Source organism: Cyrtonyx montezumae, unplaced genomic scaffold (assembly GCF_038088225.1).
Source record: "Cyrtonyx montezumae isolate F1298 unplaced genomic scaffold, pur_monq_1.0 scaffold_2, whole genome shotgun sequence".
Classification (NCBI taxonomy): Eukaryota; Metazoa; Chordata; class Aves; order Galliformes; family Odontophoridae; genus Cyrtonyx; species Cyrtonyx montezumae.
The window spans coordinates 23,724,181-23,751,856 of record NW_027071936.1 but is presented as its reverse complement, the minus strand read 5'-3'; the positions used below and the strand labels follow the sequence as shown (position 1 = coordinate 23,751,856).

The 27,676-nt window shown below is 43.8% G+C and overlaps 1 protein-coding gene across 2 annotated transcripts; it reads right to left on the bottom strand.

The window, feature by feature from the left end:
• Nucleotides 1-7,240: 7,240 nt before the first annotated feature.
• On the bottom strand, nt 7,241-27,452 carry G3BP2 (G3BP stress granule assembly factor 2). 2 transcript variants are annotated; one of them, XM_065736606.1, is made up of 12 exons: nt 27,314-27,452; nt 20,795-20,913; nt 17,647-17,728; nt 17,016-17,189; nt 16,800-16,890; nt 16,108-16,210; nt 15,107-15,287; nt 14,094-14,192; nt 10,272-10,374; nt 8,362-8,490; nt 8,072-8,190; nt 7,241-7,610 (listed from the first exon to the last, which is right to left on the bottom strand). In XM_065736606.1, exons 2-12 carry the CDS (start codon nt 20,887-20,889, stop codon nt 7,338-7,340), a joined length of 1,449 nt encoding a protein of 482 aa, XP_065592678.1. In that variant the 5' UTR covers nt 20,890-20,913; nt 27,314-27,452; the 3' UTR covers nt 7,241-7,337. The 2 variants fall into 2 exon arrangements, with proteins under 2 accessions (XP_065592678.1, XP_065592679.1); XM_065736607.1 differs by lacking the exon at nt 14,094-14,192.
• Nucleotides 27,453-27,676: the final 224 nt, after the last annotated feature.

Genomic DNA, 27,676 nt, shown 5'->3' with positions numbered 1-27,676 from the left:
TTCTTTTACTCACACATCTGTGCTTCCTCTTCCACCCCATGAGACTGCCTGCAAATTTTGGGCAGAATAACAGCACATTATAAACTGCAAAAATGTTGTCCATTTTTAAAGCTGAGTCACCTGTGCCTGAAACAAAGGCACAGTTTCCAGAGGCTGCCTGGGATTTGACTGTTCTATTAAACAAACAGAAATGGAGCATCCCAGTCCTCTGAGGTACTTAGAGAAGAACTTCTCCTAAATGCAGCAGCTTCATTAAGTTACAAAGGCACATTATGACATTTTCATGTTGTTTTTTTTTTCCCTATTTTTTCTTCTGAAAAAACACAAGTTGTTTAAGTGTGTTAGGTGGTAGAAACTTGATGGGTGTTGAAGATATTTGTATTTCCCACTGGGAAGGGATGAGGGAGGGTTTGCCATTTGTTCACACTGTGCTTGGTTCTCCAGCCATCCTGGTGCTTTCAGGTGGGTGTCATAGTTGTGTCATTGCTCTAAGGCCATCTGGCAAAGGTTTGGTTGTGGCTGAGGGTGGTTGCTGCCATCGGACCTGCTGTTTTGCAGTGTTTCAGAACTGTCAGACTGTGCCCCTTGGTGCTGTGAGTGAGTGATCCTGGCTTGTTCTGTTCCCTGATAGACTATTTTCTTTAGCAGTGTATAAAAAAACAGACGATTTGCTTGGAAGAAAAGTTTAGTGGAAGATGATCAACGCTGCCTATTTTGAAGTTCTCCAGGATATTCTCAAACAGTTCAAAAAATGATTTGCACAGCTTGGAGGCTCATTTGGTAGCCTGGGATTGTAAAATACATCTGTCTGGTCATTCCCAGCTGTTGCCTTAGACAGAATCTGCAAAGCTGTCTGGTTTACATGATAACTTTATCCAGATGCTGGCCTACAAGGAGCAGAAGCACCCACGAGGCAGAACAACCCTCTGGTCTTCTGGATGCTAAATTCCCCAGGTCCACTTTCCAAGGAAGGAAAATAAAATACCCCAATCAGTAGCAATCCTGCAAGAAGTTCCGCATCTTATCAAATAGCTCCCTTAGAACTGCTGACACCCGCCCAGCAGTGACATCAGGCTTTGCTCGTGCCAAGTATTCATGGTGTGGGAAAGGGGCAGTTTGGACTCCCTCAACATTACGAAATTTTCCTGCATTCTTGTGCATGCATGCAGCAGGATGCAGCTCGGAGTGATTCCCTGCGAGAGGCTATAAATCTGCCAACAGTCACATGCTGGAGGGCAGCAGGAGCACTGGGATTTCTGCAGGAGTGGGAGATCTCTGAAGTAGTCTGAAACTTGCTACAAAGCTATTTTTAAATTGACCCCTTGTTTTCTCTGCTGCTGAGTGCACTGCTCCCCTTCCTGTCTCCTTGCTGAGCTTAACAATCTCCTCTCTGGCTCTGAGGCCACAGACTGCCAGTGCTGATAGCCACAAATGCTGCCCCAGAGAGAGAACTGCCAACAGCCCTCCACGCAGGCTTACAAAGCTGCTGCATGGAGCACGTAGCAGCGATGGCTTTCATTTGCATCATCTCCTGTGGTTCCTCAGCTGAATTTAGAGGACAGCAGGCTGAGCAAGGAAAGTACACAACAGGAAGGTGCACTGTAACCCTATGCTTTATATATAGGCACAAAGATATCTTCTATCTAATGAATTTTCTAGCACCACAGAAATATTTCTAAACAGAAATATTCATCAGTGAGCCTTCAGCTGAGGATATGTTTTTAACCATGATGCGGGCCATCCATGCCCTGGTTTCAGTGTTACTGCTTCGGCTTCTTCTTTGAGTTGGCAAATCAGGACATTGCTGATATGTTTTCTTACCTGGAGTGAAGGACAGGCACATGTCCTTGGGAGCAGCTCTCTTAGAAGAGAACGGGAGTTAGGAACTAGGAGCGATCGCGCTGCCAGACAGCTGCCCGTGGCAGCCCGATGGGTTCCTCATGCTGCATTTCCTAGGGAGGTGACACCACCTGCTGCCAGCCTGCAGAACTGCTGCTTCTCTTCCCATTGCTACTGCCGCCTGCCTCTAAAATTCAAGCAGAAAACGTCAGACATCACGGGCTCTGCTTTCTCACATAATACTGCCAAATTGGCAACGTCCCCAAAGCATTCCAGTTAATTTTCCCTTCAAGGCCGACTGGCTCTGGAGAATCTCTGGTTAAAGAAACAAAGAATTTACTGTTCTGACACCTAATGATAGTAGCTCCATTGACTCCTTTATGGACGTTCCTGGTTAAGGATATAAAGTATTTGTTCTTCCCATACCCAATGCAATGGTAGCTCTGTTTAGAACTGGTCTTCGACAATAGCAAAAAGAACAGTACTGGTCAGAGTACCGCATGACTGTGTGCTGACCAGTAAATTCTACCTTCAGTTTCAGAACTTGTCGCTAAAATCTCTTTATAAGGACCACCATCTCTTCTTGCTGTGTTAAAAGGTAACAGGACAGTCCTGAAACATCCCTTCAAATCACCTAACTGCTTCCTGCAGGACTGTAACCTCTGTGGCTGGAGCTTATTGGCATGAAGGTGACAGTGACGCAGAATAGCAGATGCAAATGTTCACTTCTAAACGGAAACGTTTATATATGGACAACAGGGATGCAAAATTTAGCTAAGGGAAAGTACAGTGTAAAAACAGCTTTCCTCCCAGGCAGTTAAAAACATTCACATGTACTAATGAGCATCCAGACCTGGAAGCTACAAGCAACTTAATGCGTATTGGGACCTTTTTCCCCAACATTTATCTGACTCTCTTCTAGCAGCAAGGAAAAAAAACCCACCAGCCCTCTGGTTCTACACTCTTTGATTATTTTTAAGCTGTTCAAAGGCCAAGTTTTGCTATGTAAGGTCTGTCCCAAAGTCTCTATTTCCCTGCAGAATTTCTCCCTGCTCAGGTCCCACCTATACCCATGCATCTTTGCAGGATGTCTGTCCACTTTTGGATGCTCACCTGCTCTACCCTGCAAAGTGGACAACAGGAAAGCTTCCTGAGTGCAGCAGCCACGCTGTGGTCTGTGTTTAACAGGGACAAGAGGGACCCCATAGAGCAGCACTTCTTGTCTCAGGCTGCTATTTTCCAAAGGAAAACTATTTTGACCTGGTCCTAGTATAGAAAGAAACAATCATTGTAGAAGCCCACACTGTGGAAACTGAAATAAATCTGTTGGAGTTTTATTTAGCCTGAAAATAATAATAATAATAATAAAATAAAAATAAAAAATAAAATAAAATAAAGACTGCATGGAGCTGGGGCATAGGACATTTCAGAGAACTAAAAACAATCTATTAACAGTATCAGAGAAAGGTTTTACTTAACTGATTGCCCCTAGGGTTAGGGTTTGGGGTAGGGCTCTCGCTGAGCTCCTACCCCTTATCTCTGAAGGCACTTCAAAGTTATGGAAATGTCTGCAGCTGAAACTGCATTAGGAGGTGGCAGCTGAGAGCATTGTGTCAGCAGCACCTGCAGGAGGCATCTTCACCTTTATGTCCTGTACACACACACACTTGATATTCCTTCAGCCACTGAGAACAAGTGCAAGGTACACCCTAAGAGGCTGTGTTTCCCTTTGCAGGAAGCCAAACTGTAACTACAAGCACACAGTGGGAATTTCCCCAGGTTCTGCAGCAGCCTGCTGGCTTCTTCCATCATTTTGAAGACTGATGTTCCCAAACCGCATTTCTCTACAAGAAATGCAGAAACCACCCAGCATCACTGACTGTGAAGGCCAGTAAGGAGCACATCCATCCTCCTCAGAGCAGTGGCACTGTATGTCTGTGGCAGGGGAACCACCAGAGAGCCACCACAGCACTGATGGTGCTCTGCCTTTCACAGCCATCAACTGCTCCTACACTCCCTTCACACCAGTACCGCACAGAACCCATCCTACAAATGCCTTCACACAGATACTTTATATGCTTCCTTGTCCTTTAAAACCTCTCAGCCGTGAGATGCATACAGATTTGTTACTTTTCAGCCACACAAATAGCAAAACAAGTGCATGAGTACCCGATACAGGTACAACCAGCTCCTGGCCATTCTTGTTGGTTTCCACCGTCTCTTTCAGCCCCTTCCCAAGCCTCTGCAGTGCACCCTATAGTCCTATGTGTAGGTCCAGGTGGTTCTGAGTCTCACGAGGCAGCATGGAAAGGACTGTGTCTCTTTGACCATCTCTGGCCCAGCAGCTCCCACGGCTGTCAGGGCTGCTTTAGTGACGTGGTGTTCTCTTCAGGTTCCCCTTTTTCATTCTGCTATTGCAACTCATGTAACTGTATAACTGTGTTATAAAACCTCAGAGCTGCTATAGATAGCAGGCAATATTCCACCAAGGCACTTACTTGGTTGAGGACACAGCACACAGCAGCTATCAGAACCTCATCCAGACCACAGCTGCTCCACACGGGTGTCCCTTGGCTTAGACACTGTTGACCTACAGCACTGTGAGAATAACCTTTTCACCAGCCTTTCTGGGCAAATGCTGGCAAGGCCAAGCCACCCAACACAACAAAGGGTTTAACACATTACTTTCAGCACAAGAATCAGTTCCTCAGAAACATGGATAAGTAACGCTGCGGACCAAAACAGCAACTCCAGATCTGTTTCTTGAAGACACGCAGCTCCCGTTCCTCTCAGGAAGGTGTTTTCTGCTTGGCAAGGATTGAAGCAGTGCTCTATGGCAACCTACAAGAGAATCTTCAAGAGAACTCGGGACATGGGTCAATGCTGCAGACATCAGTAGTTTATTGGTATGTTCATTCAAAACACATTCAGAATGGAAACTTAAAAATACTTTCCACCTGCAACAATTAAACTAGAATCTACGAGCATATAATGCTTGACACATTACAGCAAAGAGGATGGTAATTCACTGTTGTAGAACTATAAAGCCAGAATGGTCAGCCAAGTTGGTCAAAATAGAACCATAATGACAAAACACTCCCACTATCCACAAACCAGCAACAAACAGCAATGGTCAGCAAATCCCTTCCTTTGCTCAACGAGGTACATTTACTATAAAGAGGGTCAAAAACACTTAAAGAGTCCATAGTACAGCGATGAACTGTCACCACGTAAACTTCCCCAGATGATGTTCCAATCGTTGCTCATGTCATTTACACAAGAAGCAAGCCAGAAAACAGAATGGCTCTTAATACTCCTTTTTGTTGTTGTTACTCAGATTATCCCCAGTGCTATTTGCCATACAAATGAAACGGGTGGCAGCAAAACACCAAAAGGAAAAAAAATAAGAAAAAAATCCCTACACAAAACACAGCATTGGCAAACTGCTAACTCAAGGCAGCAATTTGTCCAAAGGCTTCGAACACAAGTAGAGCTGCGTGCCGAGCAGTTCAAGTACTACAGGTTTCCAGGTAACAGCTGAACATGTCAAAGACTCCCAATGAAAAACTGAAATGCAAAAAAAGAAAAAAAAAAAAAGGAGACAAGAAATGTGCCTCAGATAAAAAAAAAGTTCATGAAGGTAGTGCAAGACATATCATCATGCACAGAAGACCTCGGGTCTGGGAGAAAACACTGCCTGAAGTAGAAGCAAAACAAGTGCAAAATCTCCCAGCTGACTTGAAAACAGCAAGGGATCACATAATCGAGGGGCAGACCGACGCTATGCCTTGTCTGCTTTTGCTTCAGACTGCTGTTTTTTGAGGTCTTCCATGTTTAGAAGCAGCTTTAAGTGGTCACGCTCTCACACAGACTCGCATCAAACACCCCCCCTTTCACTCTGACGCACAGGAGCCTACTGCCTGCCCCAGCACCGAGCCCAGACGCAGCGCCCGCTGCGGCTGATGGGAACGCGCTCCTGAACGCCATCCGGAAACAGACCTCTCAACCTGGAAAACTCACACTTGAAACCGAAGGAGACGACGTCTCTTTCCCCTCCTTTAGTCCAGAGCCACAGCGTCAACTTCAGCTGAGAGTTATGTGCAAAAATGAGTTTTAAAAAAAGCGCAACTGGAAAACGCAAATGCTCAAGAACCGCTGTGGTGTTCTCTGAAAATTGCAGTATCCGCATTGATATGCTCACCAGTACAAGGGACACTCAGTTCTACTCATCATGAGCTGGCCGTAAGCGTTCATCATTCCAAACTGGCTTCTGAAATGTCCCAGAGAGCTCTCACTCCGTTCCTTACGTTCGACATTGCTTAAAGAGAAGAGACAACCTGGAGACTACTAGATGCCTTCTTCCTCCCTTCCCCCCCACTGCAAAAGAACAGACGAACTTGTTAATTGAAGAGCAAGGTGGACGGTAATTTCAGCAACGTTTACTGATTGACACATACTGCAATTTTTAATACATTTTTTCCATGATTTTTTTCTCAGATGCGTTGCAGCCGATTGGCTTTGCAGCACAGTAGTTCATACACTACACTGTACAAAATCACCAGCGAGACTGGAATGATGTATTCATAGAAGGCACCATCATGCTTGTTACATTGCCAGAGAACTCAAATACAGTCAAGACAATTTTCACCGTACAATGCTTATCGAAGGGGGAAGGGGAAGGAGGAGTGTGTTGAGCAGCCATCCCTGTATGAAGAGGGGCAGATAGAAAAATCTGACGTGAGCTATCAAACTCATTAAGTACTCAGGACTACGCCTTCAAAACTCTAGGTTCTGTTTAGTTTACGGCTAAATGGATTCCTTCTGGAATGAACTCGTAGTCTTGTTAAGGTTTGTGTGTGTGCATATGTTGGTCACAGCAAGCAGGTTGGATGCCCGCACCGTTTCACAAGCTATTCTGTCTGAGTAAGAGAAAGGTTTTTTTTTTTCCTCCGATGCCTCCTGCAGATGTCAACACACGAGTTCAGAGTACCCAGTAGTGCATTTTGATGAGTGCGTAAACAAGAGTTCGTTTGGAGCCAAGTGTTCTAAAAAAAAAACGAGAAAAAAAAAAGGCAAGCTTCTCCGATTGCACAAATTGCACTATTTGTGTTTCCAACAGTAACAGGCAGAAACAGTAACACTTACACAAAATGTGCAGCAGAGGGCTTTGACTGCAAGGACCTGAATTTTATTGGGCATGTCCTTCAGTTCACTTTTGTTGCAGATAGTTTACTGTTTTGTTGGTTGGGTTTTTTTTTTTGTAAATCTTTCCAGTCCTCAATTCTCCAAGTCTACATTTATAAATTAACAGCGTGACTTCTGTTGTGAAACTGGGGAAAGAACATCCACTTTAATTTAAACCGGAAACCAAAGGATGCTTTCACATCAAAGAAATGATCAGAAGGGCGGTGTCACATTCCAAAGCCAAAAGAAATGAACAAGAATGCAAACACGACGGATGATGTACCACTGCCAGGATCGTCTGCCTGCGGTGGAGTTCAGCGACGCTGGCCCGTGAAGCGCCCTTCCATCTGCCCGCTGCCTCGTCCAGAGCCGAGCTTCTGCGCCATGCCACCTCTTGGAGGGGGTCCTCGTCCATCGCGGTCACGCATCATGCCACCACCCACTATTCCACGGGGACCCCCGGGGCCTCTATCATTGCGCCGGATATCCCTACGGTCATCACCTCCGCCTCGGGTCTCTCTCTCACGAGCAGCTCTTGTTTTTTTCTCTTCCACGTTCAAGCGCACCTCACCCCGGAACATAATGGGCTTACAGGGAAAACGTTCAAGGCACACATTAGTCACCAGTTCACAACACCCATTTATACAACGAATAGAAAACACCACGTTCACTGCATGCCTCAGGCTGCCCTCACACGTCAGGCACAAAAGAGAACAGTTCCCTGCAACACATAACCTCAGCTCTAACTGTCTGCAGTAAATGGAACACCACTCTTAATTCACCGGTATGTGAGGAATTAAAACGTCTTTAAATAAGAGTAGGCATCATCCTCGGCCTTTTAACTTCTGGTTTTTGTCTTTCCACCTCAGAGTTCAAGAACCTGGCAGACTGGTTTAGCTCACAGATGCTACAAAGGAGAACTCATCACCAGTTCCTCAAGCCACAGCTGCAAGTAACCATGCTCCTTTTTCTCAGCCCCAGGAATAAACGGGAGCAGACCACACTATGTGGGCATTAGGGCATTCAGCCCACCCATGCCAATACTTACTTTTGCAACCAGAATTCTCTGGACTGGTTCAGAATCATCAAATACCACAAAGCCAAAATTGGGCAGTTTTCCTCCAACTCCTTTTGTGTTGATGCGGAGTTCGACCACATTTCCAAAGCCTGCAGAAAGGGAAAAGCCACATGAACAAAACCCATAATATCAGATCTGCTGCTTTCTGCTTCTTCTCAGCCAACGCCATGAACGAGCTCCTTGGTGAGGCCACAGGTGAACGCTACGTGCTGTCCAACACAGCACATCTGTTTTGTTCCTTAGTCTTAGTTGGTACTTACTCATGAAGAACTCTTTCAGTTCGCTCTCGTCAATGTCATGTGGCAAGTTCCCAACAAACAACTGGTGGCTGTCTGGGTAGCGGATTATTCGTCGATTGTCCGACTCATTCTGCTCCACATCCCCTCTCCCTGAGTCAGAGGAAAGAAGAAAGCAGAGACACTGCAGTTAGAAGTAGCGCACAGGCTCCAACACACTCACCTTTGATTAGCACCAAGCACATGACTCAAAACCTTCTGTATCTTATTCTGAAGAGGAGCTTTGTACTTTCATAATGTACTTAAAAAAACAAACAAACAACTCCTGTATTTAAGTCACCTCTTTACCAATTCCTTCGCATAACAACGGTACCTTTATTTTGTACTCAAGAGTCCTGCTTCTAGTTCTCTCTTTTATCTTCCTATCCCAAACAGAAGTGAGAATCCGTAACCTCTTCACCTCAGCTGAAGTACTTTTAGCAGCAGAAAAGGCTGCTCACAGACCTACTTTGAAGATGTGATCATAGAGCAAGATCTCTACCATCAGTTCACTGAGATCTCATCTCTCCCCCCCACCACCCACCTGGCAAGATCACAATTAAAGGACTCATGCCCTGGCACACACTGCATGATTTACATTACGCTTTTGTAGCATTCACATCCAAGAGCAGAAAAAATGTAGATGTGCAACTTGATTTAGCCACAGGTTGCATTTTTCACTCCCTGCTGTACATTACACATTGACGGAAAAAAAAACCAAAAAAGAAAATAAAAGGGATATTAACTTGTAGCATATGTTATGGTTCTTCTTGGTGCCTTAAATCCTTTCAGTTCAGCACTGCTCCCATGTGAGGAAATGCCTGCAATGATCAAAGCCCAAAGGAAAAAGCACTTCGAAGCCTGATCTTGGTCAAGGTTAGAGGCACTCTCACTGAACACCTGTTAGACCAAACGAATCAGAGCTGGTAGAGAAGCTTACACTGCTGAGGCTTAACCACTGCTGCTTGCAATGCTTTGCAAGCTCCTGACAACTTTTTGCTAACATCTGGAATAATCACAAACATCACTCTCTCCCTTGCAACTCGCAACTCATATGCATATGTACCCTCATTAGCTACTTAACCACCCATGATTCTGGCCTGGGGCTGAGTATTTCTTGTCCACAACTGAGCACAGGTTACGAAGTGTCCAGGTCAGGCTGATGAGTGCCACTCAGAACACACTCTTCTTCCAATACCACTTTTAATACTGTCAAATCACAGGCAACTTTGCTAGCAAAGCCACCCATGGATTTGGATACTGTGTAGCAGACAGGGAATTTAGAATTGTGGCTGCTAATAGGTGAGGACAAACACAAGGCAGTCAAACCCAGAACAGGCAGTTAAGCAAGATGGAAAAATACGTGCACAATTATTAACTGATTGAGGCCAAGATGGTTTGAAGGTTTTCTTCTAAAACAAAGAGCACTGTAGCCACTTAAGAGCTTTAACTTCCAGTACTCAACAAACATCAAGGTACTCAGGGGAGAAAAAAAAATAATTTCCAGAATATCTTTTCAGAACTGTATTGAATGACACAGAAGGTATGCCAGCACATAAGTGAGTAGTCAGGCTATTAAAAAACAATTCAGTAAAACAGAGGATTGGAAATAATCACAGAACTGTAGGGGTTGGAAGGGACCTCGAGAGATCACCTATTCCAACCCTCTCGCCAAAGCAGGCTCCCCAGACCAGGCTGCACAGGTAGCCATCCAAGCAGGTCTTCAATAATGCCTCAATTCTGCATCAAATCAACCCCACCTCAGAATCATTTTCACTATTTCTAGTTGAAGATGGGAGGAACGAAGAGTTCATGATCAGTCAAGTACAACACAGTTAAAGATCCCTCAAGGAGACACCTCTCCTACCCAGCCCCACAATGCCTCATGAGCTGACCTGGTCGAGGTCCACGGGGTGGAAAGCCTGGTCGTTCCCTTGGGCGCTGCTCACGCACGCGAGGAGGCTGAGACTGAGCTTCAGGTTTTGTTTCAACTCTTGGCTGAAACAGGAGGAGAACAGCTAGCATTCAGTATCGTCTATTAAAGAAAATTCCCATCAAAAAATAAACCAAAAACAAGGACAAGACATAAGAAAATGGCATGCAGAAAATGAACTCTAAGATATACAGTCATGTAAATGTGTTTGGGAATACATTCTTTCATCTCTATAAATTCCTCTGTACCAATCCAGGACTGTAGTGGTCAATACATCTGCTAAAAGGTGCAAAGCAAACATCTCTCAATCAGAATATCTCCCCAAAGCATGTCTAATGCTTATTTTCCAGGTGTAATCAGGCACTAAGACCCCAGGCACCCTGTGATTCATGAGTCCATCGACCTGAATGGAATAGATCAGATACAGCTTCTTCATGCCAAGCTCATGCTTCAAGGGCTGGGAGGTAGCTCAAGACTGACACAGAGATGGACAACAGCATTGTCTGTCTGAGTCTCTGAGGAACTCACCCTAGAGTGCAGAAAAATTAAGGAAACTACCAAAAGAAAGGAGAGGGGAAAAGTAAAAGGAAACAAAAAGCAGCACCATCTGAAGCACTGTAAGGATTTATGATGCCATATAGCCACTGGATAGCAATTGGTCCAGTCAGCCTGCTGAAGATGTTATTCAACTTTCCTAATTTTGAGATGATGCACAAAGTACACCCAATTCTCGGGAACTAGAACACACATCACACTTTTGCAAGCAAAAAATACTTTTAAAGATAGTTTGAGAGACAAAACCTTCAGAAATGTTTCTCTAAGAACCCAGCAGCAGCTGTGCACAAACTGAAATTAAATGCTGTACTTTGTTTCAGTATCCAGCAGTCTACTTTATCTTTAGAAAATATAGATTTTTCTATATTAGAATCCTTAGAAACATGAGGGTAAGCACTGGCTTCAGAGGAAGATGATTACAGACAAGGACAATGGGCTGGAAGGCCCTGACTGCTGCAGGAAAGTTTGTCATGAATCTCCCTTATCTTCCTTTGAGGACCCAGAACATTTGCTAAGTCTCCAATGTCCTGCTAAATCCCACATACTGCCAACCTGTACTCACCTGTCCTGCATTTCACCCAACTTCTCATCTATCGTGCACTCTCTCCCACTTGAGCAGTGCACATCATTTGGTCCTTTCTAATTGGTACCATCAGTTTTTACAGAGTTCTCTGACACTGCTTTAAGGGGAAGAAGCAAGCAGTAGGAATTTGTAACTCGAATTGGACACAAAGCCAATAGAATCAGGATAAAGGAACCACCAACCTCGCCTTCTGGGCCTTTGAGAACGTGAAGGAGAAGATAACTCCATTATCCCCTGGAGCTCACACAGGGAAGGTAAGAGACTTCTTTATGTTACAGCAATGCAACTGGCAGTGATAGCCAAACCAGCCAAAAATTTTGGAGCTGAATATCCCTCTGTTGGAGAGGAAGAAGGGATAGACAGAGCAAGAGAAGAGGAGGCTCTGAAGGCTGAGACAATGCCATCTTTCATACTTTATGAGGTTTAAAAGCTTTTCTGCAGTGAGTTGCCTCCCACAACAGAAGCACACACATGCAAAGAACCAACCAGCTGAACAAAGGAAAAACACCACCATACAAGATCCATTGCCTCACTCACATCACGGCAGCTAGTTTAGAAACACCCTTCTGACTGCAGCTGCACCACCTCTAAGGTGAACATGGACAGCAGAACGCACTGAGGGCCACTCATTCATCACTGCCCTAAAGGTCTAATAAATTTTATACTATAAACATGCTAAAGCTTGGAGCCTTCTAAAACATGGAAAGATAGAGCAGCTTTCAGCTCCCTTTCCTCCCTTAGATCTGGGCCCAGAAAACTCACATTAGCCTTAAAACATGCAAGACTTAAAGCCTAGTTCTATCTCACACACAAACCCCTCTGCAGGAGGGTCTATCCAAAGTCTGAACACTTTTAAGGTGATGAAGTAATGTAGCCTCTAAACAGATCCTTCCCTGCTCTCATCATTCCCCAAGATAGAGCCAGGAAGCACCCTGCCTGTACTGCCCTCTGGGATGGTCAGTGAACTAATGCACATGTAAAGGCAAAATACCTGACAGCACCATAAAAGTTCAGCAATGAGGGACGAAGTGGAGCGATGTTGGAGAAACAGGTAGAAAGAACAGTCCAAACTGCTCTGTGATATCATGATGCTGGGTAAGAAGAGCATCTCAAGGGAGCTACCCACCCACTGCTGCAGTCTATGTCCCTGTTTTGCGCACAGCATCTGACATGGATGAATCTGAGAGGATGGGGAAGTGCTACCACTGATTTGTAATCCCTTGAAGAAACTGTTAAAAGGTCTTTCCACAATCTTTCTGTAAACTGTACCCAAAAAGCATGCAAACAAATGAGCTAAGAGCAAACTCATTCCACCTCCAGAAGAGAAACTTCTGCAACTTTCACGCAGACCTCCTTCAACATGAGGTCAGAGCAAAAGTAATAAAAATGTGCAGAACACGATAAATTACAGAAGGAGCAGAAGAATTTAAGGGACATTGATGATATGTGCTCTAGTTTCTTGCACAGATATTTTAAAATGCTTCTTGCAGCCATATTATAAAAACCGACCCTCTCCGCCGCAAATAAGTCATTGCTACAACAACACATCTGGTTTTGCTTAAGGAAAATCCATTCTGTATGAAAACAAACACCACTTCTACTGCTCTGATTCCACCTGAACAACTCAAGGCTCTTCTGAATCTGATGAGATAGGCTTTCCAACTCATTGCACAGCCATCACTTGTTTTCTACGACAGCCCCGGAGGATCAGAAGCGGCACCACACAAGAGTTTGGTTTTATGTTTTCTGTTTGAAAAAATACATTTAGCTTAAGGGTACTCCTAGAAGGATCTGTCTCTGTCAGTAAGAAATAGAAGAACTCGGTGCAAAAACAGCAGCTGCCATAACCGCTCTACTGAAATTACAGTCATCGTAAAGCACTGGACATGAGTACCACAGCATACAGTGCTCCTGGAGTACCACGTTGGTAGGAAAGATTAAAGCACATTGCTTATTTGGAGAATTCTGTATGGATGGAGGCAAATGAACTCAGAGCATCTCACAAGCTTGGAATGTGCAGAACATGAGCTACTGCCTGGTCAAACATTCTCTCCTCTCTCCCTTCCTCCCCAGCTAGGAATAGGAAGACAGCACTGTCCCAGACAGAACATGTGAACCCTTCAAACCCCCCACACAGTCATAAGTTGGTACAGGGTTCTGCAACAAATTAATAATGTATGGATAATGGAGTCCAGAATACTTCCGTAGACAATACCTCTTCAAGACAAACTTGTGTCTTCTCAACAAGCATGCACTCTCTTTGACTGCTGGGGCACTTCTGCTGAAGAAACCCCCCCTTTCACACACACTTTAGGAAATAACTGCTATGGGGGTAGTTGCTCAAGTTTTGATTTTTTTTTTTTTTCAAATCATATCCCAGTAAGATAGGTCAAAAAAAGTAAAAAGAAAAATCAGCAGTGATTTCCTGTTTCCACGTGAGCAGTTTTTAACATTACCATGGTTACACTCAAAGTTACACCTGTTACGAGTATGTATGTGCTTTCCAGTTTACAGCAAGGTGAACACATTCACATTTAAGACAATCAATTTGTGCAATGAAAGTTAAACAAATCGATCTGTTAATTGAAAAACGGAAGCAGTTTGCAGAAGTAATGAGACAATCCAAGGTGTTCACAGATGGGTTACCTGTGAGACCGGTGCTTTAACATGGGGCGGAATTCCAGAGGAGGAAACAGTACCACTAGGAGGCAGGTTTTTACTGGTCACTGAAGCCCAAGAGAAAGCCTGCAGGAAATGCAACAAACCTAGGCTACTCATCATGGCAAACCACTGACATTCCTACAGGGAAATCTGTCTGCTGAAAACATGCTTATGGTTCATAGCTGACTACTTAAAGTTACAAAGATATAGCAGGATTTGCAGTTCAAGCCATTTGTGGACTCCAACAGTACAGAGCAGGGTGTGTAGCTCTCTCTCCCACTATTGAAACAAGCTGGGCTCACTCAGCATCCCCAACTCACTGCTTTCCTTGGTGTAATCACACCTAGCACTGACAACCCTGCAATGTTCAGTGTCTTCAGCACAAAGGAAGAGAGCGGATGCCAGAAGTTAGAAATAAAAACAGCAAAGAGAAACAGGATTGAAAAGATCCAGGAGACTGATGTTGGAGCTAGAGAATGACCTATCTCCAGCTGTCATCCACTCCTCCCATCTTTTTCAGCTACCTCCATGTTACCATATCAAATGACGCATGGCACTTCTTAAAATGAGGCATCTTGCTTCTAAGAGAGACAGTCAAAGCCCTCATTCCTTTTTTTTAAGCTATACTGCGGGTCACTTTCCAAGTGCCAACGCATCATGGTGGGTTTTTTTCTTCTTTTTTAAGGAAGAGCAATGCTTCCCATTGCATGAATTCTAAATTGGTGGTGGTTTGGGGTGTTTTTTTTTTTTAATATATCTTAACTACACATTTAAAAAGGTTAACACATGCATAAAACCACACACACACTTTACAGAGCATTACATCACTAATACATAACCTGAACAGCATTGAAGAACTACATTTTGGTGAAATTTCACGGATTTTAAACTGAAGGTTCAAGTCTAGCAGTTCAGGCCTTTCAAAATGACTAAGTTCAGATCCAAGCCTCCTGGCTTACCATCTGCACCAAGAAGCACAGATACATCTTTTAACTGACCTTTGGTGGTTCTTGGGGTAGTGAAACAGGTTCTACAGGAGGTGGAGAAGGAGACTTCTCTTCCAGCTCCTCAAGAGCCTTTTCTTCTACTTCAGTCTTCAGCTCCTCAGGTTTTGTTTCTGATTCCAATTCCGGCTCAGGCTCATGAGACGATTCTTCCAGTGCCTCCTCGATACCATTGCTACAATGGACAAATGCATTTTATGCAGCTTTTCAATTGTTTCCTTCTTATGGCTTTTTTTTAATTTTTAAGTTATACAATGGTAATGACTGATCTGTCAATGATTGGTTTTCTAGTTGCTACCATATGGTATTTTCGTACACGATATCACAATAAGTTAAGCTGTACTCTTAGAGTTGCATACTAAACCAGATTTTATTTCTGCTTAAGTAAGGACGTTTTACAGTTTTCTGCTAGGAATCTGAAAATTAGACAAAGAAACCCTCAAAGGAATAGATGATGAGCTCAGGAACTACTTCTCTTAATGAGGAAACCAGACAGTCAGTTCTGGCCCTTTAATAGCAATGCCTATGTTTTTTAAAAAACACTTAAAAAAAAAGTCTATTCTTCCAGGGCAACTGTACAGCCACGTATCAAAAACTACTTCTCCCTGTCAGTTTCAAGCACCAGCTAAATTGAGGAGTAACATGCCATTAACCACTCTCTCATTAAAATATCTGTTCATATAGACTATCATAACAAATCACTATTGTGAGCTTACACAACTATAACTACAATAAGTATGTCCATAAACACCATTACTGCCTTTTCATCTTAATCTGAAACTAGAAGTGAAAATAACAGACGTGGAACCTCCCCTCCTTTTTCTCTCCAGTCACAAACCAGCATTTCAAAAGTGACGCTGACACAGCATAAATCCATATCAGTTTAAGTGTAGTTTCCTAAAGTACCTGCTAAGCCACATCCAAAGTCTGAATCCAAAGCAATTCTGTTGGTTTTTACTTTAGAAAGCAATGCCATAATGAAATGCCCTTCTTACGTGACAGGATGATTTTCATAGTAAGTACTGCTTGCATTTTCTTGCACAGGTTCAGGTGATGGCTGCCTTTCCTCCTGTTCTTCCTCCACCTCCTCTTCAGACTCTAACACGAAAGAAAGAAATGAAAGAATTCCTTGAGCACCTCTGCAAGCATACACAAGCCCCACCTACAGTATAAGCATGCTGAACGGGTAGTAAAACAAAATCATATGTCATCAACAACATAAGGCAAAACGAGCTGAGAAGAAAATGAGAGCCTTCTATTCTTAAAAAAAAAAAAACAACTCAATTTCTTACTGTTTTCACAAACATGACATTTCATAATTGAAACATCAGTTAAATTTTATCCAAAACATTCTGCCTACAAATTTGATTGACCACAGAAATTCAGTCTACTAAACAACGCTCAGATGCAGCAAAGCTACTACTGCTCACTACAACCCTTCTTCACCAAGTCTCATCCACACCAAAAGGCAGTGTAGTCCACAAGGAAATATAAGACCTCAACTTTCCAGTGTTGAAGACAGCAGATAGTCCCAATAACATCAACTACACTCTCCCTTAGCCACCTCCCAGTGTACTATGCCACACAAGAACAGATTAGTTTGCATATTTCCTTGTTCTCCAAACACTCTGAAAGACAGGCATTAGAGGAACAAGTCAACTCTACATCACAAATAAGTTCTTCTCACCTTCGTCAAGTTCCCCTTCAGAATCCCCAAATACTTCATCTTCATACCTGAAGATATCGTTATGTACATAGAACTTGTTTGGAACAGAACCCTATAAAAGAGCAACACACTTTGTTGTACATATGATGCATTAGCACTCAGCAATACGTATGGCGTGGAGATTTAAGCTTTGGGGCACACGCATTTGAAGTTAAATGTGATCTTACAGCTACTTACCTCTGGAGCAAGTACAAAGGTCTGCATGAACTTCCTCATGGGCTGCCCGTTGTTGGACAGCTCCCCCATGACCTGCACCACCACTCCATCGCTCAGAGTGGCATGAGCATCCACATGGCGAATCTTGGTGTGGCACTCACTGAACTGCAATGACATCACCTTCTTGTGTATCTCCTGGAAACAGACAGTTATATCTTAGCTACACTGAGCCTTATACACAACTTTACATCTTACGAACACCCAAGTCTCAACTAACAGAAATAGCTCCCCACTGAAGCCCTAAAGGTAAGTGCACGAATCCAGGAATGCCCTTCACTGAGAAGAGTCTCCCTGAGCTCTGGGAACTGTAAGTTTGCTGTGATTATTCAAATACTGTTCAAAGGAGCAAGGTTACCCTTCCTAAATATATTTTCTGCATCTGGATGCAAGATATATCAAGCATAACCCACAGTAACAGCAGCAGCAATGAAGGAAGAAAGGCCATAAAAGATTCATATAGGTGTCTGAACAGGAGGCACTATGGCAACGTGCTATTTCCCAGATAGGAGGGTCAAACAAATTGTTTAAAAATTAAAAGCTACATTAAGTTCAGAACATTAGTGAAGACTTCAGGCCCAACATTGATACGTACAGCTTGGCCATATACTGCTTCTTGTGGCTTCCCACTAGCATCCAGTCCCCCATGGACATAAGAAGAATTCCTGCCATAAAACCTGCAAATGAAAAGATGGTAAAGGTGGTATCAATTACATAAATAAATAAAAAGTAAAAACAAGAGCCCAAACCAACAAGTGTTTTAGCCACCATTTACAGATATCAAGACATTTGGAATTTCAGCATGAACAATTGAAGATATGGTCTCCAATTCTAAGGTTCCAAGAAAACTGAAAAAAAAAAAGCCAAGGTTAATATTCAGCAGTCTGATTTGCCCAGTATAACTGCAGTGGCTATTTGGACTTGGGGTTCCCCAAACATTAAAACCTGTGGTAAAGCCAAGCTTTCCTCTACACTACTTACAATAAGGTAACAAATGTTATTTGTGCTTTTTGCACAATGTACAATAATCGAAGCACCACTTCTAACCACCCCCAGTTTAACTTCCAGCACAAAGCCCACATTCTGTATTTACGCCACCCAGCTAGCAGCAGTGGTTTTTCCATCTTGCATAGAAAATATGCCTACTGAGCTCTTAAACCAATAAAAAACAAAAATGAAAATCAGTTCTTGACTCAATTCTGGATTTACTTTCAAAACTACTTCCCCTACCCTCTGTATCTTATACTTGCTTTCAATATTTTTCTTACATTTCAGGGTTATTTTTGCACCCTCTTTCCACTTCCAAGTTTTGAGTCTTGAAACACCTAAGTTACATTTTGCATTTTTACTTCCAGCTTATAAAGCACGAGACAAATGCTTAATATCTGTAAGTTTACATTAATAGCAAAGAAGGCAACAACAGAATGTTGCATTTCATTTTGAATCAAGCTTTGCCTCGGGAACGACTGTGGTGAGGACTCAAGAACATGAGAACATGCACATTTGCCATTTCTAGTTATATCCCACTAACCCAAAAAACTCCTTCCAGTTTCCATTTCCTACAAATGCCAGGCCAAGATTACAACTGCCCTTAGAGTCCAAAAAGACACTGGAATATATCAAACTATTTTATTTGGTACCAGCTGCAAAAGCCTGCCTTTGAGCATGCTCTGGCACTTTCCAACAGTGAATAAAAATAAAGGTTCAGCTGAATCAGCATGCAAGCAGACTGGAAGTCATCCTTTGACTCTCTAATGGTCAGCCTAAAGGGTAGTGATGCCATACAAATGCCATCAAACACGGCAAACTCCTAGAACCTGTGTGCGCCCCTCAATAAGCTTTGGAAAATGACAGGTGATAGACATTTGGTGTATTTCTCTTGAAGGATAACTCAAGAGCACTAACACTTGCTGCAAAATCTCTTAACTCACTGCAAGAATTAATCCTTTTTCTTTCACCATCAGGTTCTGGGAAAGTCATTAATCCATAACGTTTCTGTAGCAATGAGTGAGGTGTTGCTTGGACTTACAGCAGGAGGAAGATCAGAAAGAAGGTGCCCTCTTAGAGCATCATTCATACACAAAATGTGGTCAATAAACACAACAGGTGAATGCTCTCAACATGCTGAGTGTCTCCACAGATGCTCTTTTGCCTCACGTGGCATAAGATTTGTAGCAGACTGCACCCTTAACTGGAAGCATCATCCCACAGCAAAAGTGTACCAGGAACAACAGCTCTGTGTTAGCTCACGTAGCAGGTGTTAATATCAATGTAATGGAACTAACATTGCATTAAAGGAGAAGCAAAGACAAACATGAAATAGCTGCCTGCTCTTCAGCTGAAGCAGCCAGAAAGGAAAAACACAACAGCAGTATTTTGCTTTATAAATCAAACCACACGTTCTTCTCCTCCTAGTCCTGCTGAGGTTACAATTGTTATCACTACAGTTAAATGCTCTTGCCAACAAAACAGACTACTCCTGATAGCAAGTTTGAGGTATGAGTGATTTACCCCTATATTCAATTGTCACTGAAACAAAAACGCTACAGAAGAGAAAGGGCAATCTCCCAGTACAACTAATAGAATTCTCCTTACACCTTCTGTACTAAGCTGTAAAGCATAGCACAAACACCTGAACTGCTCTTTTACGTCTCTCTATGCCCTCTCCCATCTGGGGAGAAGCCCCAGAAATGACACTTACATAAAGAATGCAACCTCTGGATAAGAGAGAACTGCAAGTTCATACACAGGTACCAATGTGTGACATGCATATATCTGTCAGTTGCTTGTTGGACCCAACTCTTTTGTTGAAGTGTTGGGGCAAGGAACATATCTGCAATTAGTGAAAATGCTGCTTGCGTGTCCGGTTAGACTACACAGCATAATACCTGGAAACATCTTGCTCAGGCAATCCTATACCTTAAGACCTACAAGCAACATTATTTCACAGCAGCTCAGTGATTTAAATAAAAATGATACCATCCATTTTCCCTATCTCACAGCTCCAGATGAAAAGAGGTATTATTCAACCAGGATGAACTCTTCAGCTACCATCAGGAAGCTCTAACTTCTTCAATGCTTCCATTTCTCCACAACCAACCTGATGTCAAGTTCTGAGAGGCAATCCAAGCAGCAACTGCTCTAAAAACAGCAGCATCAACAAATGCTGGCAAAGCTAACTTCACCTTTAGTTATCAGCTGCTCAGAATCCAAATGTGGAAATGCAAAATCTTAAGTGACAAACTGTATACAGGCAATCAGAGCCATAAAAAGAAGGAACACACCCAGAGCACCACTGAAAAAGTGGGCACAGGTAAACAAAAATTCTGTATTTGTCAACGCCTGCTATACTTAGATCTCAAACCATGACCTGGACAAAAACTTCTCAGCAGTAATACAAAATTCAGCATTCTGAATTGTCTCAGATGCAGCACACAGCTGATACTTTTTTTTGTTTGTTTTTTTTAAATAACATTGTTTCTCTGATGCCTCCACTGAGGCACCATACCAGCTGAGAAACAGCACACTTCTCAAGTCAGGAAATACGTTGAGAACAACCATACATTCTTATAAACACATCTGCTTCTGGAATCTAAAGGCTTCTTCTGTGAGATGTTTTCCAAGAACCCAAAAGTTAATCAGGTCAATTTCCTGCCACACTCAGAAACCACTGCGTATGATTTTCAATGAAGAGCACATGTTTCTGTTCAAAACCATTGGTTACCGTGTTGTGTCAGTGTTACCTGTGGAGGAAGTCGGGAGCTTTATTGAGCAGAGTGTAGTACTGTCTGACGAACTCCCGCCCTACAAGCAGGGGACTGGGCTTCTCCATCACCATTTCTTTGGTACACAGGGTCGAATGCTGCAATTAAAAATAGTTCTGTTAGTTTGAAGACAACCCCATATATTATAATGACCTCATAAAAGGATGAGCATAGTGATATTAGAAGGGAAACAATTATGTGAACAGGAACTTGAATTCGAGATTCACCCCCAGCATCCCTCAGATTAAATATACGTCCATTGGAGTAAATATAAAGTAAATTAGGAGCATCTAGCACTGTTTATTTAACTTTTGCCTATTAAACTGATGAATAGTTAGGAATTCCTAAGTTCAACAGCACTGCAAAACCAAAACCAATAGGCATTCCTTAGTTGGCTGCTGTCAATTCTTTATCTCAAAGCAGACCTGCTTTAAAATGCTGCCATGACACAAACAGAACAAAGACAGTAGCACCGATATTCTGAAGTTATGTCAGCTTAAGCACGTTCCCTGTAGACTAGAAAGTGAAACCACTATGTGCTAGGGGTGACCAAAGCATTGGTTCTGACCCCTCCCAGCTACCTCACTGGACGAGACAGCACAAGTAGCCAATATGTCCTTGGTTCTGTGCAGCACTGCTCTGCAATGAGCAAAACATCACTGCTTTATCAATGTTGTTTTCCTCCTAAAGCCACAACGGAGCACCATAGCACACATTAAGAAGAAAATCAGCTCATTCCCAGCTGAAACTAGAGGACACTCGTGCGTAGACCTTCCACATGCAATTTCTGCATGCTGGCTGCTGTTTTCACCTGGAAGCACGGCCTCATCACGGTATGCAGTGGGAATACATCTCCCACCCCAGTCCTCTGTTCTCCAGGCTGAAAGAGTCCAGCTCTCTGAGTTCTCTCAAGATATTCCAGTCCCCAACAACCTAAAATAAAGTTTCTGTTTTCTTATGAAAATAACCTCAGCTCAGCAATCAAAACCATGGGCCTTGTAAAGGGCTGCTCCCATCACAGCTTCCCAAAGACAGAAAGCACACAAGGAGAAATTTAGAAATTAACTTCAGCTCAAAAGAGCCAGTAATTAAAGGTGAAATGCACACAGGAATATCACAAACATATCAGATCCTGCACTAGTGGGACCTTACAAAACCAAAACAAAACACCCAAATACTTTTGCTCATGAACTATTAAAATAATCTCAACTCAAGCCACAAACAGGACCACAGACTGTTACCAAACATCATGAGTCAGAACTACCCTCAAAGCAATGGTCTCAGAAACTCACACATGTTCTCAATCTGGAGATAAGAAATCAGAAAACTTATATGGGCTTATCCAAGATTTTTGAACACAACCCTCCAAGACTCCAGAACACAGAATCAACTTGGACTTGTGGGAGCCCAAAGATGACAATTATTTTTAGGTCTAATTATCAAAATTATTTCCAAGAATACTACAGACCATCACAGGCTCAAGCTGTGCCCACGCTCAAAGCAGAATCTGCAAAGAAGCTCAATGTTAACCATGGAAGGATCTTCCCGACCTAACTCAAAACAGCAACAGCACAAGCATGGGAATTTTACTTAGAGCCCAACCTTATAACAGTAAATAAAAATTAAAGAAATAGGTGCCAACCCTTCTCTGCTGCCCTGTCCCCAAGGAGGTGCCATGATCACCACAAGCACTTTTGAGAAAACACAGGCACAGAACTTCCTAATTTCTTTTTTAAGTCAGAATGTATTAAAAAGCCAATCACAGCCAGCACACATCCCTATGAATATTAGCATTAAGCAAAGTACACATGTTAACAAATTGCTGCATACAGCATGGAGCACTGAAAACGCCTCCGGGTATAAAACACAATAACCTATGAGGGAGTTATTACACCACACCCGATCCTATCACACACAAGGTTTTCCTCATTGGAAGCTGTGCTATTTCAGGAAAGGCCACTGAAACCTTTCAGAAAACCCAAGAAAGACAAGTGCACAATAATCACAGACAGCTAACTCTTCCTGTACAACAAAGAGAAATGGGTTCACATGCTGCTGAGAGAGTACGTACCACCTCTGCCCACATTTCAAGCGGAAGGACCATTACATCACAGAATGTCAGTGTTTAACAGGATGCTTCTGCACAACTCTTCACCTGTTTCAGTATTATTTCCTGCACCACCTCTTCAAAGATCCTTATAGAGGTTCATTAAGCCTCTTCTGCCTCTAAGTCATTAGAAGGCAATTAAATAAAAAGGCAAGTACTGCTTGTTATTAATCAACATGAGACTCACGAACCCAGGTTTAATCAAGATTTACACCTTGATGTGTCCCAGGTAGTGCTGCACCTCCTCGGTGCCCAGGACCCAAGACCCAGCAGGCCTGGGGATTTGGGAGCTGAAAGCACCTGGAATATTTAAGCCAAAACATAAACTGCCCAAGTGCCAACAAAGGTGACTGCTGATCTGCATTAATTTGAACAGTCCAGACTGAAACCAGCAGTTATCTCTACGTTCTGCCAGGCACTAACAGAAGCCCCATACGCTCACATACTCTACAAAAACTCTTCTTCCAGTTTTGAGACACACACTTGCAACTCAAGGAATAACAATCTGAGCAATTTCTCACTGAAATAAAAGGAATTATATTTATATTTATATATTTTTTTAGATGAGCCTCAGCAGTCTTTGGGAAAATGTCTAAAAAAGAACTTATCACTGGAGATGCTGGAGTCTGTCCCGGCCAGAAAGAGAACACTGACACAGAGATAGCAGAAATAACATTCATTTGTTGATTTCATTACAGTGCAACTATTGTGCTACAAAACCCCCTTCTGCCACACACCTGACAAAAGCCACACAGCTAGAGCAGCACAACCACCCCCAGGTAACTGCCTGCAGGCAAGCCAACCCAGCAGCTAACACAGCAGCCCTAGCAGCTACCAAAGAAGCCCCAACTTACTGCACTTGTGCAGTACTGCCATTGCCTGTGCTATCAGCAAGGCACACTGAATCCACAGTGCGTTCCTGTGTCAAGGAAAACCACAGCCACACCACAGATCTTGTATCAGGCTGCAGGATGAGGACCCAACAAAACAAAAGATATTTTCTTCTGAATAACAACACTAACTACAAACGAAGGACAGCATTATCTTTATGACAGCAGCAAAGCTACATCTGGTAACATCCCTGTACAGGGTTTTTGCAGAGTTCTCTCAGCTCTGCAAAAAGCACCCTTTGATGACACTGTTAAGAGATAAAAGAATGAGACATAGCTGAGCTGGGACAAGTGTGCTCAAGTGCTTGACTATCATCAGCAGCAGTAATTGCTCAAGAGCACGCTGAATTAATGGCATGCATTCAGCCTGTAATCATCTTTCTGCACAAAACTTCCATTTATTAAACTGTTTGTTAATTCTTCATATAGAAAAGGAAAACAAAATATCTAAACAAAAACCCTACCATCCATCAGTTTGCAAGGGAAGGCAGCAGCAGCTTGCTTCTGAAGAAGTACAAAGGGGCACAAAGTGCAGAGCAGTGCCAACATCCACCAACATGGGTCTCACCTATCAGATCTTCCACATTAGAGAAGCTTTTGCTTTTCCTCAAAAAACAAGTTTCTGTTACAATTTTCTTTAGCATATAGAAGCAGCAGTGTAGGTAGGTTATGGAGGTGACATGGCTAGGAGAGCCAGGCCTCATGATTTGCTTTATTAAAAAAAGAATATATATATACAAGCAAATTAACATTTTTGATATATTGACAGGCAAGTTTCATCCTCCACACTGACTACAACAATTCTTCCATGACTAAAGGTACACGGCTACAGAGCTACAGCTTCACAAGTATCTGCAGCAGCATGGTTTGTTCTTGCATTCAGATGTCTGCAGCTTGTGCCAAGACTGATTATCAGTTATTATTATTTAAATTGAAAATAAAATTTGGCAAAACACTCTTGAAAATCAAAAGACATCACCCATGCCAGTGAGCACACACAGCAAAGTCCCAGCGGACATCACACTGCTTCCCACCCAGCAGCAATGAAGGAAAAAGAAGGAAAGGAAAGAGTGGCTTTCTCCATCTTGAACAGATTTCTCCTAAACCCAGACCATCATGAAAGGTAAAATCGGGGCTTCCAGAAGGCCAAGAACCAACTACACATCTGAATTGCTCTTCCTGCCATAGGCAACCAAATAATGCCTTAAAGAACAGGCTTGCTGCCTTGATCCATATGAGATCCCACTGCTGCAATACAGTGTGTGAGCAGCCACACCTTGAATAAAGCAAAAAACTTTGCTGCAATGGTCAGTCCAGCTGGCACAAGCTGTAACACAGCCCTGCAACACTGGAAGTATTGCAGGCAAAAGCAAAATAAGCACTGATCAAAACAAAACAATATCAAGAGCACAACTGAAAGTCCCCGATGGCCCCGTTCATTCCTGAAACCACCTTCTCCCATCCTTGCTCTTGCAAGGTAAGCATTCATATCACCCTCCATCTGCAAGTAAGGGCCAGTGAACCTCAAAAATATAATCAGAGAATTACTTTGCTTTATGATCTCCTTTACCAAATTCAATGGGATCTGAATTGATTGGAAAGAGCTGCACGTCTTGCCCTGGTGCTCAGCCAAGCTGTTCTGCGGTGGGTTTTGTTTGATGCTGTTCTTTATATTTGTTTTTCTGAGAGGAGCTTAATGGCTCTGTGTATTTTAGGCACATAACTGCTAAAGGGGACCATACAAAAGAGCCAACATTCACCCGAGTAACAGCAATAACAGCACCTGCAGTCACTACCATCTCCTCTCAGGAAGCCCCTCCAGCTCCCTCTTTCTAGACACTGCTATCCACTGACAGGTTCTGTGCCACGCAGGTCTTCGTTTGTCAAACACTCTCAAAACAAATGACATCCCATGTCACAATTGTTACAAGGGGAAGGAAGAATCAAATTCAATACTGCACGTTAAGATGCTGTGTTTGGTCACTGTATGTTTAGCACCCCACTATACTCCCTAAGTCCTGCTGAGGATGTATAACTTTTAACCTCGGTTTTATGCAGAACAACGTCATATCCATAAGGACAGCAGCAAATTACTACATGGAATGGTTGCCTCCCTGTGCTCTCTCTCCAGTTTAAGCTGTGCTAACACAGAAGAGACTTTATTCTGCTAATGAAAAATTCATATGATACAGATCATAGTTCTCAACTGTGAGTCAAAATCTGCCAATTGGAATATTACAAAAACATTTCCAACAGTAAACAAGGATTAAACTCAAGCAACCAGAGCCCTGAACAAGTCTGGAAGCAGGACGGGGTTTCCTTAGGAATGAGAAAGCTTTCCTGAGCAGGGTATGACACTGCAGGCATACGTATGGTCAGAATGAACACAGAACACCTCTTCAATGATCAACTAACTCCAACAGTCAAAGTAAAATCAGTTTGCCAGTAACAAAGTCTTCTGAGCTAGGAATCTAAGGTGAAGAACGTGGTACCTGTTCATCACAGAATAACAGAGCTCTCCTGCCAGGGGCTTGCTATGCTAACATAGCTCTTCTGAAAGAGAGACATTACCACAGGAGGGCTCGTTCCACGACTGCATTGCATTATGCCACACAGCACTGAACAAAACAGCATGGCTACACTGCAGAGAAACCACTGCCACTGAGGTGGCAACTGACCTTATTCTGCTCCTGCTCACAAATTTACAGCTGTCTGCAAGGGAAACAGACACCAAGATGGCTGAAAGGACTTCATGTGAACAAGAAGAGCACACTAGGAGTTCTCTCTGCCCTCACATCCCTCCACCATTGCAGGTCAGCGAGCAGAACACTGGCTTTATGCACACAGGTCGCACATTCAGAGCCCACGTAACAGCCAAGCTAAGAAAAACGTACTGCACCCTGCATCTTAACAGCTCAGAAGCACCTCGGGCATCTTCACATTTCACTATGCAACTAAGCACAACACCAGCATGCTGAACTGTACGTATGGAAGGCTCAAAGATGGCCAAAAATCACACAACAATCATAAAAACTACCAAATGAAGTAACGTTTTCTGAGTGAAATGAAGCCATAGCAGCACCTTCTCCCTCCTCCACTGCACTGGCTCTTCCTGCGCCTAGCATACAGCTCAGCGCCCAGCAGCAGCCCACCACCGCAGGGATGCAAAATCTCCGTTCCGGGGATGCTGCTGTGCACCCCACAGAGCTGCGTGATGCAGCCCTCCAAAGTGAACGGCAGCAAAACCCGGGAACACCCCGAGCTCTGCTTAAGAACAAAACGAGAGGCTCACAGAAACCCGCTCAGGGCCTGGGAACGTCCCCTGGAGGCAGCGAGTAAGGCTGGAAAAGAGAGAGGGACCCCTCGGCCGTGTAAAGGAGCAAACGCCCAAGCCCCGCGGCACGGCCAAGGCCCGAAGGCGTTGCAGCACGAAGGGCAGTGCGGACCCCGAAGCGCCGAGGACCCCGCGCTTCCCTCACCCACTCCTGCTACAGAGCTCACCCGGGGAACGAGAGTTCGGCGTGCGCGGGGCCGCGGCGCTCCCCCCGGGGCCTGCTCGGGGCCGGCAGCGGTGTCACAGGGTGGAGGGAGGGGCCGCGTGAGGTGACGTCCGCGGGGCGCGGGTCGGCGCTGCGCTTCCGGCGGAAGTCTTTGCAATGTGGTCAGCGACGGCACTGGGTGGCGCCGTCCTTCCGGCGGAAGTCTCTTCAGTTCGGGGTGGGGGGAAGGGTTAGGGTTAGGGCCGCTCACGTGGCCACGCCCCCGCCGGAGGCCACGTCGCCGCCACGTCTCCACGCATGCGTGGTGGCCGCTTCCGGCGCGGGGGTGGCGGCGGGGCCGGGAGCGGTAGCGCCGGGCCGGAGT

What these genes read in the sequence shown, in the direction of transcription:
- G3BP2 (XM_065736606.1), bottom strand. Translation starts at nt 20,889, where the DNA reads ATGGTGATGGAGAAGCCCAGTCCCCTGCTTGTAGGGCGGGAGTTCGTC. An exon ending in ACCCCGTGGACCTCGACCAG is followed by an intron (nt 8,491 to 10,271) that starts GTCAGCTCATGA and finishes CCTCTGACTCAG; the next exon opens with GGAGAGGGGATGTGGAGCAG. An exon ending in ACTGAAAGAGTTCTTCATGA is followed by an intron (nt 8,191 to 8,361) that starts GTAAGTACCAAC and finishes CCCTTTCTGCAG; the next exon opens with GCTTTGGAAATGTGGTCGAA.